The following is a 14,928-nucleotide window of genomic DNA, read 5'->3' as shown; positions in this document are numbered from 1 at the left end:
TTACAGTGACGGATTAAAGATTACAAGTGGTGCCGTGTTCTTCCCATCATCTGTGTCACAGGGGTTGAAGAAGGGAAACAGGGGAACCAGGACAGTTCCCATGGAGAAAGTGTAAATGGGCGCCATGGTAACAGCATTATAGAAAGTCACCTCCTCCTTGTTGCAGTCTAAGAAGATGCCAACGCGCACGAGGTGGACGGACACGTTGATTTTAGTGGGTTTTGGATCAATGCAGGCCAAGATGGAGCCGTCCTTCAGGGCTAACGTCCAGAGGCCGCGGGAGGTGCCGCTAGCAGCAGCCATCTCACCTCTGGGAACATCTCCTCGTGCGACACCCAGCCTCCACGCTGTCTTGTCTCCCACCTCCACCTCCCAGTAGTGTCGACCGGTGGTGAAGCACTGGTGGCCCAACACGCAGTAATAATAGTGGAACCGACGTGGGTTGGCTTGGACGTCTGAAGTGTCTTTATTCTCTTGGAACCGAATCGAAGTGCAGAACTGGGACAGAGTCAGGCTAGGGTGGGCAGTGTCAGGGTCAAAGGTCACCGATGTAATATCTATATGTAGAAACATATTGGGTCATACGGTGAGTTTATCTGCTCATTTCAATGATTATGTGGATGCTGAATAAGCAATCATATTGTTTTCCTGTTTGTAGTTGTTTATTTTTGCAAACAAACTACTTCTGAATACGTTTATGCTATTTTAACCATTTATACATCAAAAGGTTTGGCTCAGTCAATGATGGAGAGACTTTCGGTATTTATGACTTTTAGTATTAAAAACATAGGTACAATTATTTAACTTTACTTTTTTTATACAAAGACATTGAGTTCTTTTCAGTAGCTCATAAATATTGTTCTTTTTGAAATCTACAGTACATCAACAAATTGTCTCAGATTTTATTGTCTTATGTTGATTTTAGCTTTTAGCTATGGTTTCTCTAAATATAGCTTTTAGCTCCAGTGTTGCTACATTTAGGTTTTAGCCATGTTTAGCCAGTTGTAGCATTTAGCTATGACCTTGCTACAATAAAATAAAAAAATAAAAAACTACGGCTTTTAACTACTTTTTTAGTATTTCTAAATTTTAGCTACTGTTTTAATTTTTTTTTTAACTTTTGGCTATGACTTACCTAATTAGAGCTTTTGCTACATTTAGTTTTTAGTTACTGTTTTGTAAAATTTAGCTTTTACTCTGTTGATATTAGAGAATTCTAATTTTATTTGTGATTTTGTTGATTCTAGCAAATCTATGTATAGTTTAGCTAACTTAGACCTTTAGCTTCTGTTTTGCTGATTTTACGTTTACTTGCTATTTAACTATTGCTTGATTTAAGCTAGGATTTAGCTCATTTAAGCTTTTTTTTTCTCATTTTTTCATTTACCCTTTATTTATACAGGTAGTCTCATTGAGTCATGAGAACTCATTTTCAAGAGAGACCTGTTTTTGGGAGCAGATTGTGGAGGTTAAGGGCCTTGCTCAGGGGCCCAGAGTGGGGTAAATGAAGATGGAGACAGGTGTGGGTGTTTCACCTTTTCCACCCACATTTTGATGTTGACTGTACTGGGAGTTGAACCTGCAACTTTCCAATCACAGGCCCATCGTCACCAACCTCTGTGCCACCACACTCCAAAATTTAGCTGCAGTTTAGCTAATTTTAGCTTGTAGCTACTGTTTAGCTCCTAATAGCTTTTGCTACAGTTTTGCTATTTTATATTTTTATCTGTTGTTTGACCAATTTTAGTGCATGCCATGTTTAGCTTTAGCTATGTTTTTTTTTTGTGCTCATTTTAGCTTTTAGCAACTGTTTTGTCAATTCTGTTCTGCTTGTTTCAACTTGTACCAAGTCATTTCATTCATTCTTCAACATATTTCAGAAAAGTCATTCAGTGCTCAGCTTTCACTCTGCATTTTCACAGAAAGTTTTTAGCTTTAACGGACAGACGTGTGCATACTTGGGTAGAGGCAGCTTTTCATGTGCTTCCATATCCTGTACTGAATGGGGCCCACAAACTGACCAGAGCGAACCTCTGTGTCCACCTCTGCTGGAAGAACAAAGCTGACCTGAGATCTGTTTGTGGAAGATGAGAAGAAAAAAGACCTGAACGATGGCAGGGGGTCGAAGGTCACACCAGCATGAGGACAGACTGATACAAACCAGTACCATCTATGAATTTCATTAAATACATAATTTGAGAAAACTTGCCTTTTTATGAGATCTTGGATTTCCTGCAATGAGAAAAAGGATTTAATAAATGTCTGTCCGTTAAACTGACATTCACAGATCCTCTCATTAGCGTTGCTCTTCTTTTTGCTGACAAATGCATCGGCTTTCCTTTTGCTTTTAAATGAGAAATTGATTTTCACTTGTTAAACTAGACAGGTCAACTATTTGGCTGATCAATGTCTATTATACATCAAGCACGGAGGAAGTGCAACAGCACGGTGGGACAGTTATTGCAGCTCTGCAGATTTCCTCGGAGATGCCTGGCATGGTTTCTCTGTAACTCTTAGTTTGAACATGTAATTCTTCAGATGCAACTTTTGTATTTTAGTGTTTTTCTCACTTTGAGCAGCTTGGGACTGTCCTCCTCGGCCAGTTTGCTGTTCAGCACTGTGATCGCTCTCTCCAGGTCTTTTCCTTGTGCTTCAATCTTTTTCTCCCTCTCCTTTAGCTGCTTCAGCTGTTTCTGTCGTTCCCTCCTCAGCTTTTCCAAGTCCTTACACTCCTCTTCCTCCAGGAAGAGATGAAGGTTCTGAAACTCAGCTCTGATTTCTCGTTCCAGGTCATCAAACCTGTTCTGAAAGAAGACGCATGTGTCTTTTATGTACATTAAGTTGGGTCTGTTTACTTTTTTGTTTACTGAAAATTTTGAACATTGTAATTAAAGCTTTTGCAGGTAATGTTACATGATTTATGTGGGCTTAAGGTGCAAACTTTGATCTTTCAGATCATTCATTTTGCATGATTAAATTGGGATTTCCAGCTTTTTGATAAAAAAAAAAAAGAATCCTCCTTTTACCCAAGAGCTCATAAGTAAGAAAATGAACATGTGAATTGTAAGTGATTTATTTCTGGAGCAGTATTATTCAGACGTCTCAAACTCATATCAGTCTAGATTTAATCAAAAGGGAAGAAATGTATGTCGAAGGCCTAAAAATAGCTCATTATTGAAAATGATGTCTTTAAAATGTGAGGAAACAGTGTGATGGTGGGAGCATGAATGTGTTCCAGGGACGCTGTGTCATCAGAGTTTATTGATGATGTGATAAATGTGTGATTAGTGGGCAGGAATAATCCTTTTGCTCAGACTCAGCAAATTGCTTCACAGAAAATGTGCACAATAACTAAAAAACAAAACGTGTCAACTCCATAAGAAGTCTTAAACGCAGTAAAGTTCTTGTAAAGAAATCCCCTCTTCACTGATTTTGAGTTTATATATAGATTTTAGTCACATTTATGTTTAAAGGTTTTGGTTTGCATTTAATTTGCATGTTGAGTTCACCTGCCCTGAGACTACAGGAAGTTATTGGCCAATGCTTAAATATAATACAGTAGTACATGACTTTTGGGCAAAAAATAAAATAAGAAAAAATAAACACATAACATTATTGAAATATTACTATAAGCCCATGTTATTTATGTCTAAGGTGTAATATGTTATCAAAATTTAATTAAAACACTGAATTTATGTCACTGTACCAACAAACTAATGTATACCGTTTAAACCTGTTCTTTAATTGCTATTAGCATGCTCATTTGCTTTAATCTAAAATTGATGTTTCTTAAAAAACAACACATTTTGAACAAGAGGAATGAACTTTGCTGTAAAGTTACCTCTACTGCCACTGAGTCGATATACGTCTCTCTTTCTGCTTCTTTGCATTCATCTACCTCATGCTTGATTCTTTTAATAGCCTGGAGAAGCTTCGCCTGTGACATTCACACACACACAAACACACACACACAATAGAACGCTGAAGAAAACAGACACTGATTTGATATCCTGCCTCAGTAATCACATTATGAACATGCCAGCTGTTCTAAACAAACTTCAGGAGAAAACTCTCAAACATGAGTCTTACCTTGTGATCACTGAGGCGGCTTCTGTTGCAGTTGTTGTTGTTGTCCTTAGTGTGGTTCTGGTACATTTCCGTTTTCTGCATTTACAAAAGTACAAGAGCAAAAGCACCTCTAAGAGGTTTAACAAAATAAATGTTATGAAGAGTGTAAGTAGATGAGACAACGTGAAGGACATTAATAGATCAGTACAGAGAGAGACAAAAGACAATGAGGTGGGGGGGACATGTCAACGTGATAGAAAACCAGCACCATAAGAACAAATGTCCAAGCTGAAAAAGTACAAGAACCTCAGGGGGAGAGTTGGGTGCTAGCTGACTGGGTGGCTGGAAGCAGAGATTTATGGAGGCAGGAACAGATAAATCTATTTTTGTCCGTCAGTGTCTTTGAAAACAACAAGAGAGGCCGACGGTCGGTCAGATACAGCATCGTGTTTCATATCAGCAGTTGTTTTGTCTGGAAGGGAGAGAATCCATGTTTATTCTTGTGAGGTGTCTATCTAATGTGTGTGTGTGTGTGTGTGTGTGGGGGGGGGGGGGGGTTTCACTGCTGCAATAATGAGCTGTCCTCAGTTTGGAAGCTGGATGAAAAGGTGCTGTTTCATCAGTGTCTTGCTGAGCTTTTGCTGGCTGAGGTGTGTGGGTGTCACCCTGCTTATAGTCATCTGTCTTTTGCATTTTATATTCTTCCAGTACCCAGCAACATTTCTTTCTTCTTTACTTTGATGATAGTCTGTCCACTTATCTTTATATATCTCACGCCCCACCCGCCATTAATCCCACACACAGAGGGTCTGGCTGTGTGCTATGGGAATGTGCACTGAAGCAAATGGTCTGCATCTATAATTCATGGTACTGGGCACATGGAAGGGACTGTGGCAAGCTAAGATTAAAGCTGCAAACTTGGTGCAGTACAGAATGCGGCAGGTGGAGATGACACCTACAGGGGGATTAAAGAGAAACACAAAATCTTTGCTGCATGATGTCATGGATGTACTTACTGACTGAGAAGGTAAAAAAAAAGTACATCTAGGGAACAAATAAGATTTTTTTATCTTTATTGTATCATTAATGATTGTATAGTTACTGATCATTTCTTAAATTTGTAGAACTTAAAAGTAACAAAATCTTCAATTTTAAGAACATCTCCAATGGAAAATTGTACAAAATTAAAAAGATAATTAATATGCACATTTGCTATTTAAAAGTTATCAGTGTCAAGGAAAAGCATTTCCACACAATCAATAATATAGTTTTACTATTTTGATGACAGTTTGAAACCTGTTTCACAAGTCAAGTAATTTTAATGAATACAAGTTGCACACAAATGTAGTAAGTTACTTTTTATAATACTAGTGTAATTTAAGTACACCCAGTAAGATGTATTTTTATTTCTTTTTTATATTTCTCGCTCTTAAATTTTCTGCAGAAAAAAACAATTTATTACGTCAGCTGAAAATAAACTGAACTGAATTATTACAGTTCTTGGTTTTTGTAGGTAAAAATGAGGGACAACCTTGGACAGACCTTGCACTGACACCTCCTGACCTGCAGGAGGCAGCACTGCTCTGCGACGCATCTGAATGACGTCACGATTGTAAACAATAGCATGTCGCAGAGACAACCGCAGGCTAGAGGTAACGTTGGTTTAACAAATATTAAATTAATTTTAAAGTCAGAATAGTCTGGTTTATATATTTTAAAATATTTGGGTGTGTCTTCATTAGCTTGTGAGTCTTGCATGTTTTTATTTTTGATCAGTCGGCTGTGATATATGACATTTCTAGCTAGCGTAAAGCTAGCAGAGCTTCACATTCAGTATTTTATAGTGGGTCGTTTTATGGTTTTGTTTGTTTTCATTTTAGAAATGAACGGTCAAGCAGACGTAGAGGTCGACTACAAGCGGAAGTACAAAAACCTTAAACGAAAATTAAAATTCCTTGTCTATGTAAGTGATCAAAATGTGTGTTTTTATGTTGTTTAAGTGCGTACTTCTGTTATCTACCTGCTGTGTTTTATCTTTTCAGGAGCAGGAATGTTTTCAGGAGGAGTTAAGGAGAGCACAAAGGAAACTTCTCAAGGTTTCCAGAGACAAAAGGTGAGATTGTCTATAGTTTAACTCATGCAGGGAGTTAAACAGACAGTTCAATAAATTAACACATTCATCTGTTTTCACAGCTTCCTTTTGGACAGATTGCTGCAGTATGAGAGGATAGATGAAGACTCTTCAGGTAAATTAAACGTAAAACCAGTTTGATTACAAAATTTAAATGTGGTATTATTTATATTCACTGTGCTGCTAAATTTATCCTTCAGATTCAGATGCAACAGTCTCTTCAGAAAACAGTGAAATAGAAGGAATCAGAGAGAGGGAAAGAGAAAGAGATGGTGCAAAGAAGTAAGTTTAGTAAACACTTTCACTAACATTCAGTCTGGTTTTAGTACCTGAGCATTTTTAGAGTGTTAAATTGTTGCGGTGTAAAGTAAGGTTATTTCATTATGGATGAATCAATGTTTTGTCTACCCTTACCAGTCAATAACAAAATTATGAAAAAGAAAATTAATTTAAATAATATTTCTTTATGTTTTTTTTATATTTTGAGACACTTGTAAAACTTTTAATTTGTCCCAAGTTATTTTTTATACCTCCATTCATAAAAATGAGAAACAAAACAGTCAGTGTTTTTAAACAAACTTTTCAAAAGTTAAAGTACTTTTGTGCAAAGTAATCTTTCCCAATGAAAACAAAATGTAAAAATATAAAATATACTGCAAGGAAAAGAGCAAATGCCTTTGAAGTACTAAAAAAACAAACTAGTATGTGATTGGATGTAAAATTCTACCAAAGTGATCTTTAAAAATTAAGAACATCGAAATGCCATAAGCTGCTCTGTAAAAGTGATTATTAATTATTGACTTTTCTAAACTACTAAATCTAAAAAAGAGGTTGTTTTTTGGATTTATCATGTTCTAGATGACTGAGAATCTTCACCAGCATTAAAAAGAAGTTAAAAAACATGACATGTTTTTCACACATCATGTAACATGAATGTGTCACATGAGTGACTTCTAAACTGCTAGACTAGTAAATGTCAGTGATTGGCACAAACTTTTTTTTTAGGGGGGGGGTCAAAATTTGATTGCTTTAAGTCAAAGTTTCTTTATTTGTCATTCCACCACATGTGGTACATGTTTGTGTACACATGGTCCCAGTTACATCCAACAAAAGTAGAAATTGTAAAGAAAAGACAGTAATAAGATATGAACTAAGAAAAACGCTAAACTAAGAATGGAGCATGGAGGCTGCACAGCTACAGAAAGAAAAGCTTTGCAGAGAGTGGTGAAGGCTACACAGAAGTCTTTTGGAGTCAGTCTCCCCACCATCACAAACATCTACATCTCCAGATACAGGAAGAGGGCCACCTGCATCATGAAGGACCCCACTCACTCAGCACACACACTTTTTGCCCCGCTCCCCTCAGGAAGGAGGTTGAGGAGCATTAAGTGTAGAACCACTAGACTGAGGAACAGCTTCTACCCTGAGGCTGTTAGACTCATGAATCTCTAACTAGAATAATCACTGTGGAATAATCATTGTAATGCCACTTGATTGTTGATATGTGCTGCTGATTATCCATGCTGCTGATCTCATGCTGCTGATTTATTCATGCTGCTGTGTTCATTCATACTCGTCTGCTCACAGACTCATGTTCGTGCTGCTGTTCGGCGTATTGTTTTTGTGCTACTAGTGCTTAGCGTATTTTTAGTTTGTTTTTCTTCGTTCATATCTTAGATCTTACTGTTTTTCTTTACAATTTATACTTTTGTTAGATGTAACTGGGACCCTGTGTACATTTTGTTCCACCACCTGTACCACATGTGGTGCGTATGACAAATAAAGAAACTTTGACTTTGAATGCACTAAGCATTAAAAGTACAAAAACAATACACTGCACAACAGCAGCACTTTAAGCCTGAAAAGATAGTTTCTTTTCTTTTGTCATAATCTTGTGAATATCTCATGAACTCTTTTCAGGAGAAAAATGAATCCTGGTGCATGTCTTTCTTCATCGTCATCACCTCATCTCTCTGCATTGTCTCGTTCTGGAGTCAATCCTCTGCAGTCGTCCAGCGCTGGATCCTACCTTAACTCTGTGAGTTGTTTCTTACATCTTAGCTACAATCACTTTACTGCCATTCTCTTTTCATCTGCAGAACATATTCTCTGTTTTCATTCAGCATTATTTGATTGTTTATCATTGTACTTGTATTTTTTTTTCTTTTTTGTTGAGGAAAAAATGCTTTCACTGTCTCTTTACTGGTCATTCTTTATTTGTGTGCATGTGTGTTTTGTATATGTGTTTGTCTTGTAATCTCTTTCCGACTGTATGCATGCATGTTCATGTGGTCATTTGGCAATCTGGGATCTGCATGTGTGTTGGGTAGATGCCCTTCCCACCAGAGTATTTGGCACCAGCTGCTGAGCGAATGAAGAAAGAGAGAAAAACAAAGACACCAAAAAGCAAGAAAGAATCCACAGGGAAGGTGAGGGGGAGAGGGGAAAATATAGTTTTTAGAGAGAGCAACAATGATGAATTAGATCTGATATTGACTTCTCACATTGTGCATAAGAATAAACCATTTATAGTTGACAGCAGAGAAGCTTTGTCAGTTTGGTGATCTATCTCAGGATGTACATAAAGTCAGATATAAAACAAATATATTTTAATTTCTAACTGCAATATTTTAGGCCACAATACACAGAGATTAACTTCTGGTTAGTTTTTGTATACCTTCATATATATAATGCAGGTTTTCTTTTGATTTGACATTTATAAAGTAGCCATCCGTTCGCCCTCCATTCTCCTCCATCGTGTCTTCATTTTCATCTGTGTCTGTGTATTTTGTTTGATTCATTTTGATCTCCTCAGGTTGTTGCTCCAATGGCATCTAACTACTCATCAGCCCCTGCAGCTGCTGCAGCAGCCGGCGGCTCCTTCAGCTGGGTTCCCCGGCAGATGCTCAGCGGAGATGCAGCTGAGGAAGAAGATGAGAGTGACGGTGACAGCGACAGAGGTGACGAAGACCGAGGGGAGGGAGACGAGGCCGAACTGGTCATCGACATCCCTAACGAGTGAGCAGGAGTGGGCGTTAGGATTTATTTAAAGGCAGGAGGTGGAGGAATTTGCATCTGTTTGTGGGAGTGGAGGTTGTACTTGACTGACTTTTGAAAAGAAAACATCCCCTGGTGTATTATGGCTGTATGTAATGTCACTGTTGAAACAACATTTAGAGAAGAATGTTAATTTAAAACGTGAAGTAATGAAACTGTGACAGAATGACAAATTGTCTAATAAATTCAATGGCCTTATTAGATCATTTGTGCAACAGTTACATGTCCTTAATACTTAAGTCATAAAGGTTTGTCATGTCTAACCACCATCTCAGACTTGCATTAAAACTGTTAGTTTGTAACTTTTTAAAATGCATATTTTTGTTTATTTGTTACAGAATTTACATTGTTCATTCTTTTGTTAATGTATCAAATTGTAGAAAACAAAAGTTTTTTATTCATTGATATGTAATGTTTTTGATGTAACTCTCACAAAAGGGTTTTATTTAAATGTAAGCATTTTCACTTTTTTTTTTAAATTTTTTTTACAAACGCCACAGGTGATAATTTTTTATTTTGTAAAAGCAAACAAAATAACTATTGTACGTTTGACTAAAACAATTGTCATTGCACAATTTCAGTGTCCTGAACGTGCGAAAGTGCTCCACATATCCTACAGATGGATTTATGACCCACCCTAAGCACGACATTCTTAATCATTCATTCCTGAGTTACAGACTCTGAATTTTACCAGTCTGTAAATGACTTGAACTATAATACGTTATTATTATAATCTTATAACTTCACCTGCTTTGTCTTTGTTACACATATTTCTTTGCTTGTTTTCTCCCTCTTCAGAGGATTCAGCGTTAGATAAAAGTCCAGGCATACCGTTGGCTTCTCTTCGCCATAACCCTTACGCAACATGAAGACAGTCTGGCAAAATTCCTCTCCCTCTTGATGTAAAAAATACTGTTTAAAATGTTATGTGTTTATGGTTGGCAGCATAATGATTAGAAAAAGATCAGTTCATGCCTTTCATGTCTCAACAGGCCTGTTCTTTAATATTTAGGAAGGTGAGCTTCAGTTTTCCAGCCATAAATATTTTGTGTCTGAGAAGTCTGATTTCAGTAATCACTGGACTCTGGGTGTGATAGTGAACCATGAATGTGACACTGTGGAGATTAAACTTTAATGAGGATTTCATAAACAGACCTCGCTCATTTTAGAGCTCATTCAGTCTGTATTTGGGGTTTTAAATGAGACGTTTGGTTTGGAAACAGTTCGCAGCAGCTCAGTGCCGGGTTATGATTCAGGAATGTGCATGGCCGAGAAAACTGGACTTTAAAGTTTGTCAATCAAGCATGACACAAAGACAATTGTTTGGGAATGCAGACTTACAGGTAATTAATAGGTGTGGACTGAGCTTGTGCACATAACAGCCATGGGTTGGGAGGCGTGGAAGGGAGGGGTGAGGTACAGAAACAGCCAGAGGGTGGAACTGAGGGGGGTGAGGCTGTCAGGGAAAGGGAAATGAAGGAGTAAGCAAGATTGTGCCTGCAAATACTGATTCGCTCCCTCAGAGCACAGCTGAGATTAAAAGAAGGCATGTTTGGAGCCAAACGGGAGGTCGACACGAGCAGTGGGTGAGGAAAACAAGAAGTCATCAGCAGCTATTTTATCTTCTCCATCTATACACAGAAACCACTGGATAATTTATAAGCCTCTCCCTCCTCACTCTTGTGTTTGTGTGTGAGAGAGGGGGGGTTTGCTGAGCTCACCACCATGCTGGGTCCTGCTGCTGTCAGAGCAGCTGCTGTCTGGCTGCTGGCAGCATCAGGCCTTGGCCTGTCGCAGCCAGATGAGCACAGCTCAGATCCAGGCTTCAGCCTCTGCAGCGACTGCTTCTACAGACAGACCCCTCCAAAGGGAGCCTCCGCGGGGCTGCAGCTGCGCCCTCGCTGCCACGAGCTGCCCGGGGGACAGGCGTTTGCCACACTGTCCAGACCGATCTGTGACACAGCTGTTTACACTGCCTTCCATCTCAGCCCTGGATGGATAGAGAAGGGAGAGGAGAATGTGGTAAGGACACATTTATCACTTTTTAAAGTGTCTCGTTTTGAAAAATTCATTTTCTAAAGTAGGTTGCAGAAAAATATGTAACTCTTACAAACAAAAACACATGAGGTAGAAAGTTTGTTTACTTAAATACGTGGGATTATCCCACTACATTTATCTGACACGTATAGCACATTTTTTTTCCAATTGTTGGAATGATAAACTAAATTAGGAAGTCCTGTTTGGGTGATGACCCAACAATTATAAGAAATCAGAGCTGAGTTGAGGCCTGTAATAAAGCAAAACATTTTCAAAATTGTGAAATTCATCTTGTTCTTTTAACTCTTTATACCAGTGGTTAAAACCTTTGAGACATATGCCAGTTAAAACCACCTTCCACATAACAAGAAAATACACTAATATTTGTTGGGTTATGTATCTGTAGAAAAGTTTGTTCTAATAAGAACAATAGAAACAGTGAATACTGTTACTTGTTTATACTCAAGTAGCATTTAAAATGATCCCAATCTGAATACCACAGTGGTATTTATGCCAAAATATTGCTTGCATCATTGCATTACACATTTAGAGCTGTTCATCAATGTGTCAGTGGTAAATGAAACAGATAAATACTCATTAATGTGGTACAAGCATACCAATCTAGCCAGACTTTAACTAGCCCATAATAAAGATGTAATAGCTTTTACTTTATGTTCTCATACATGATTTGGAAAAACTTTTTTTTTTGTTAGAACACTTCTTGTCACTGTTTTGAACAATACTTGCTCTTAGTCACCTGATTTGTTCAGGTCCAGCCCAGCAGCTTGTGTTTGTTTGGGGACGCTTGCTTAACTTTCAAGCAGTGATCGTGCAGATATGTTGTGTAACAATATCTACAAGTATGCAAAGAATAGTTTGGATTTCCAAATAAATACAGTTTAAACAGCTTATAGAAACACTTTTGGTATCATCTTTAGCTTTTGTAAATTTGCAGACCTTTATATGCACAAAACGGCTGAAACAACGAGTTAGTCCCCCAGAAGCATGAAATGGTTTACCTTTTTATTTAAATAACAAAATTATCAATTGGTACACGATAGCAAAGGAATCCACAAACATTTCAACTGATATTTCACTTTGACATCTTGTTTTTAGTTATATAAAAGTATTAGGTGCATTATAAGAGTCATTGTTCCTAAACAGCTGAGTTGACATTTTTTTCTGTCAGGCAGAGGAAGAAGTGGACAGTGTCAGAGTCCCAGCTCTTCTCAGAGGAGGCAGGGGTCCGTCTCAGCCTGGCACCCCCGCAGACTCCCCTCTTCAACACTGGGACTCGACAGTCACAGCACTGGTCCGGTCGAGCATCATTCCACAGTGCAGCTCTTCAGGGGGCGACGTCTACGTCCTGACAGGAGCCGGACGACTCGGGGCGGCCGAGGATGGAGACGAGGAGTGTCAGATGAAGCTGCTGTGGTCTGCAGTGTGCTGCACCCCTCCAGACGGGAAGGCTGGCTTCAGCATGGGGCTCATCAAAAAGACAGGGGAGGGTGAGAAGCGAGTGAGCATGAAGGAGCTGGAGGAGGTGCTGGGGGTGGCAGAGCTGTTCTCTGAAGGCTGTGGAGGAAAAGAACAAGAGACAGCTGCAATTAGTGAGAGTCTTCACAATGATGAGCTTTCTGCAAGCGTTGGAAACACTGAGGCAGATACTGCAGACGCTAATTCAGGAACTACAGATCCAGACGTAGACAAAGCCACAAAGAAGAGCAGAGAAGCATTAACAGCAGCCGAACATGTGGCTGAAGTTGACGCTCGTTTGGAGAAAACTAAAGTTTCCGACGTAACAGAAGAAACCGCAGCAGAGACTTCTGTGAGCAGCGCTCGTCAACAGCCTGATGTCCATGAAACAGTCAGTGAGGAGGAGGACACAGACTCAAACTCCACACATCCTCTGGTCTTCATCCTATCCACCACCATGTCTATTATCACAGCTCCTCTGCGCCCTGTGTTCTCTACCATCACAGAGTTACCTGCACAGGTAAAACAGAGTAATGAAGCGTTTCAGCCTAGATCTGCCTCAAGAAGGTCCTTTAGCAAGTTTGTGATGTTTATATTAGGGGTGCACCGATAAATCGGCCACGATGTCCTTAATTTTGGGAGATAGGAGATCGGCCGATGCTTACACGAGAAACCGATTTTACAGATTTTTTGTAGTTTTAACAACAATTGTCTAACCTTCATTTATATTTCAGACTCATGGCTAGTTAAAACAAGTTTGTATTGTTTCTACGATATTATTCAAGGGTATGTTTTTCAATAAAATACGACTGGAAAATTGAAGGTGCATTGTGACCTTATAACACCTGACAGTGTTGCTTATACCAAAATTAGTATCGGCCAAAATTGGAATCAGCAGGTTGGGTTTTTTTAGTGATTGGTGATCGGCCAGGAAACTGCAATCGGTGCACCCCTAGTTCATAGAGCTACATTTGAATTAAAGATGGTTGTGAAGTTGTGAAAGGTCATTCTTGTGTGACCAGTTTTATGACATTACTAAAGTGTATTTTTATGTATTTACTTGTATCTGACCTGTTATACATACAGTATAATACATAAATACATACATAAACTGTTTAACGTTTGAATGATTATATTTAAATTTATTATGTTACCTAGTTCCTTTATAGGTAAATAATGGGTTATTCTAAGCGTTCACACATACAGAGTATATTATGAGTTTAGTCTTGTAAAGTTACTGTTTTGTCCTTCTGGTCCCATAGCTACAATATAAAACCACAGGGATGAGGTGTGGTCATAAAATGTCTCTGGGTTCATTGCTTTATTGTTAACTCATGTTTTTAATTTCAACACCTTTCTCTTGACTCAGGTGAGCTACGTTCTTCAGGAGGATCTTGGAGTTCTTACCGCCCTGCCTGGAGACACCTACACTGTGTTCCACCTCCTCACCTCAGACCTCCTCTCCTGGGTGGGCTCAGCCACTGAAATGCTGCTGGATATCGGGGAGAGCTGCTTCTCCAGTGCTTACTACTGCAGCTCCTCGATGCTGGAGGCCCTGCTGAGCAGCTGCCACACGGGGGTCACAGGGATGGGCACCCTGGCTGGGGACACGATGGGATTATGTGGGGATGTTCTGGATAATACCTGGTCGGTCACCAGGTTCTTTGGAGGACAGCTGTGGGAGCAAACTGAGGGTTTTGTGGGAACGGTGATGTCAGAGATGGGGGGTCAAGCTCAAGCTGTTGGCGGAGGGTTGGGAAAGCTAGCATGGAGAAGCAAAAATGGTGTGGGAAATGTGTTCAGGCTGGGAGGGGGGTTAATAATGGGGATGGTGGATGTGGTCGTCGGTGGAGTAAAAGAGGCCTTTGGTCGAGAGTCAGAATGAAGGATTATAATAAAGCCATACATAAACTTTCTTTAGATACTTTTGGTTTGTAAATTTCATCAACACAAGGAGAGGTTGAACAAAAAAACTGAACATGATGTCATTTGATATGCCTTAGAACAGGGGTGTGAAACTCACTTACAAAAGTGTCCAAAATTAAAACCTTTTTCAAACTAAGGGCCAATTTCAAAAACTACATTAACTCAAATCAGATACCTGCCATGTTTTCTTGGTCACATGTTCCTCAACAAGAGTTTGATTGGTCTCATTTGAT

At 39.0% G+C, this 14,928-nt stretch overlaps 3 protein-coding genes across 4 annotated transcripts; 2 read left to right on the top strand and 1 right to left on the bottom strand.

Annotated features, from left to right (window-relative positions):
- si:ch73-54f23.4 (zinc-binding protein A33) lies at window positions 1-4,466 on the bottom strand. The gene is made up of 7 exons (XM_037676596.1): window positions 4,375-4,466; window positions 4,090-4,164; window positions 3,842-3,937; window positions 2,571-2,804; window positions 2,210-2,232; window positions 1,959-2,074; window positions 1-557 (listed from the first exon to the last, which is right to left on the bottom strand). The coding sequence occupies exons 2-7, from the start codon at window positions 4,153-4,155 to the stop codon at window positions 1-3; spliced, it is 1,092 nt and encodes a 363-aa protein (XP_037532524.1). The 5' UTR covers window positions 4,156-4,164; window positions 4,375-4,466.
- A 1,188-nt stretch (window positions 4,467-5,654) lies between these two features.
- On the top strand, window positions 5,655-9,434 carry ino80e (INO80 complex subunit E). Of its 2 annotated transcripts, XM_037676236.1 has the most exons (8): window positions 5,655-5,720; window positions 5,949-6,031; window positions 6,111-6,181; window positions 6,262-6,314; window positions 6,400-6,481; window positions 8,120-8,237; window positions 8,530-8,628; window positions 9,015-9,434. In XM_037676236.1, the coding sequence occupies exons 1-8, from the start codon at window positions 5,693-5,695 to the stop codon at window positions 9,219-9,221; spliced, it is 741 nt and encodes a 246-aa protein (XP_037532164.1). In that variant the 5' UTR covers window positions 5,655-5,692; the 3' UTR covers window positions 9,222-9,434. The 2 variants fall into 2 exon arrangements, with proteins under 2 accessions (XP_037532164.1, XP_037532165.1); XM_037676237.1 differs by lacking the exon at window positions 8,530-8,628.
- Window positions 9,435-10,895: 1,461 nt separating this feature from the next.
- LOC119409693 lies at window positions 10,896-14,654 on the top strand. Its single transcript, XM_037676595.1, has 3 exons — window positions 10,896-11,278; window positions 12,483-13,289; window positions 14,139-14,654. Exons 1-3 carry the CDS (start codon window positions 10,982-10,984, stop codon window positions 14,652-14,654), a joined length of 1,620 nt encoding a protein of 539 aa, XP_037532523.1. The 5' UTR covers window positions 10,896-10,981.
- Window positions 14,655-14,928: the final 274 nt, after the last annotated feature.

This window comes from Nematolebias whitei, chromosome 5, assembly GCF_014905685.2.
Source record: "Nematolebias whitei isolate Nwh7 chromosome 5, NemWhi1, whole genome shotgun sequence".
In the NCBI taxonomy this organism is placed as follows: domain Eukaryota; kingdom Metazoa; phylum Chordata; class Actinopteri; order Cyprinodontiformes; family Rivulidae; genus Nematolebias; species Nematolebias whitei.
This window is presented reverse-complemented; position numbering and strand designations above follow the sequence as displayed.

Coding starts and splice junctions, on each gene's coding strand:
- si:ch73-54f23.4 (XM_037676596.1), bottom strand. CDS start 4,155: ATGTACCAGAACCACACTAAGGACAACAACAACAACTGCAACAGAAGC. Junction 3,938..4,089: donor GCCGCCTCAGTGATCACAAG/GTAAGACTCATG, acceptor TGAATGTCACAG/GCGAAGCTTCTCCAGGCTAT. Junction 558..1,958: donor GAAAAGCTGCCTCTACCCAA/GTATGCACACGT, acceptor TTCTACATATAG/ATATTACATCGGTGACCTTT.
- ino80e (XM_037676236.1), top strand. CDS start 5,693: ATGTCGCAGAGACAACCGCAGGCTAGAG. Junction 5,721..5,948: donor GAGACAACCGCAGGCTAGAG/GTAACGTTGGTT, acceptor TTTTCATTTTAG/AAATGAACGGTCAAGCAGAC. Junction 6,315..6,399: donor GATAGATGAAGACTCTTCAG/GTAAATTAAACG, acceptor TTTATCCTTCAG/ATTCAGATGCAACAGTCTCT.
- LOC119409693 (XM_037676595.1), top strand. CDS start 10,982: ATGCTGGGTCCTGCTGCTGTCAGAGCAGCTGCTGTCTGGCTGCTGGCA. Junction 11,279..12,482: donor AGAAGGGAGAGGAGAATGTG/GTAAGGACACAT, acceptor TTTTTCTGTCAG/GCAGAGGAAGAAGTGGACAG. Junction 13,290..14,138: donor TCACAGAGTTACCTGCACAG/GTAAAACAGAGT, acceptor CTCTTGACTCAG/GTGAGCTACGTTCTTCAGGA.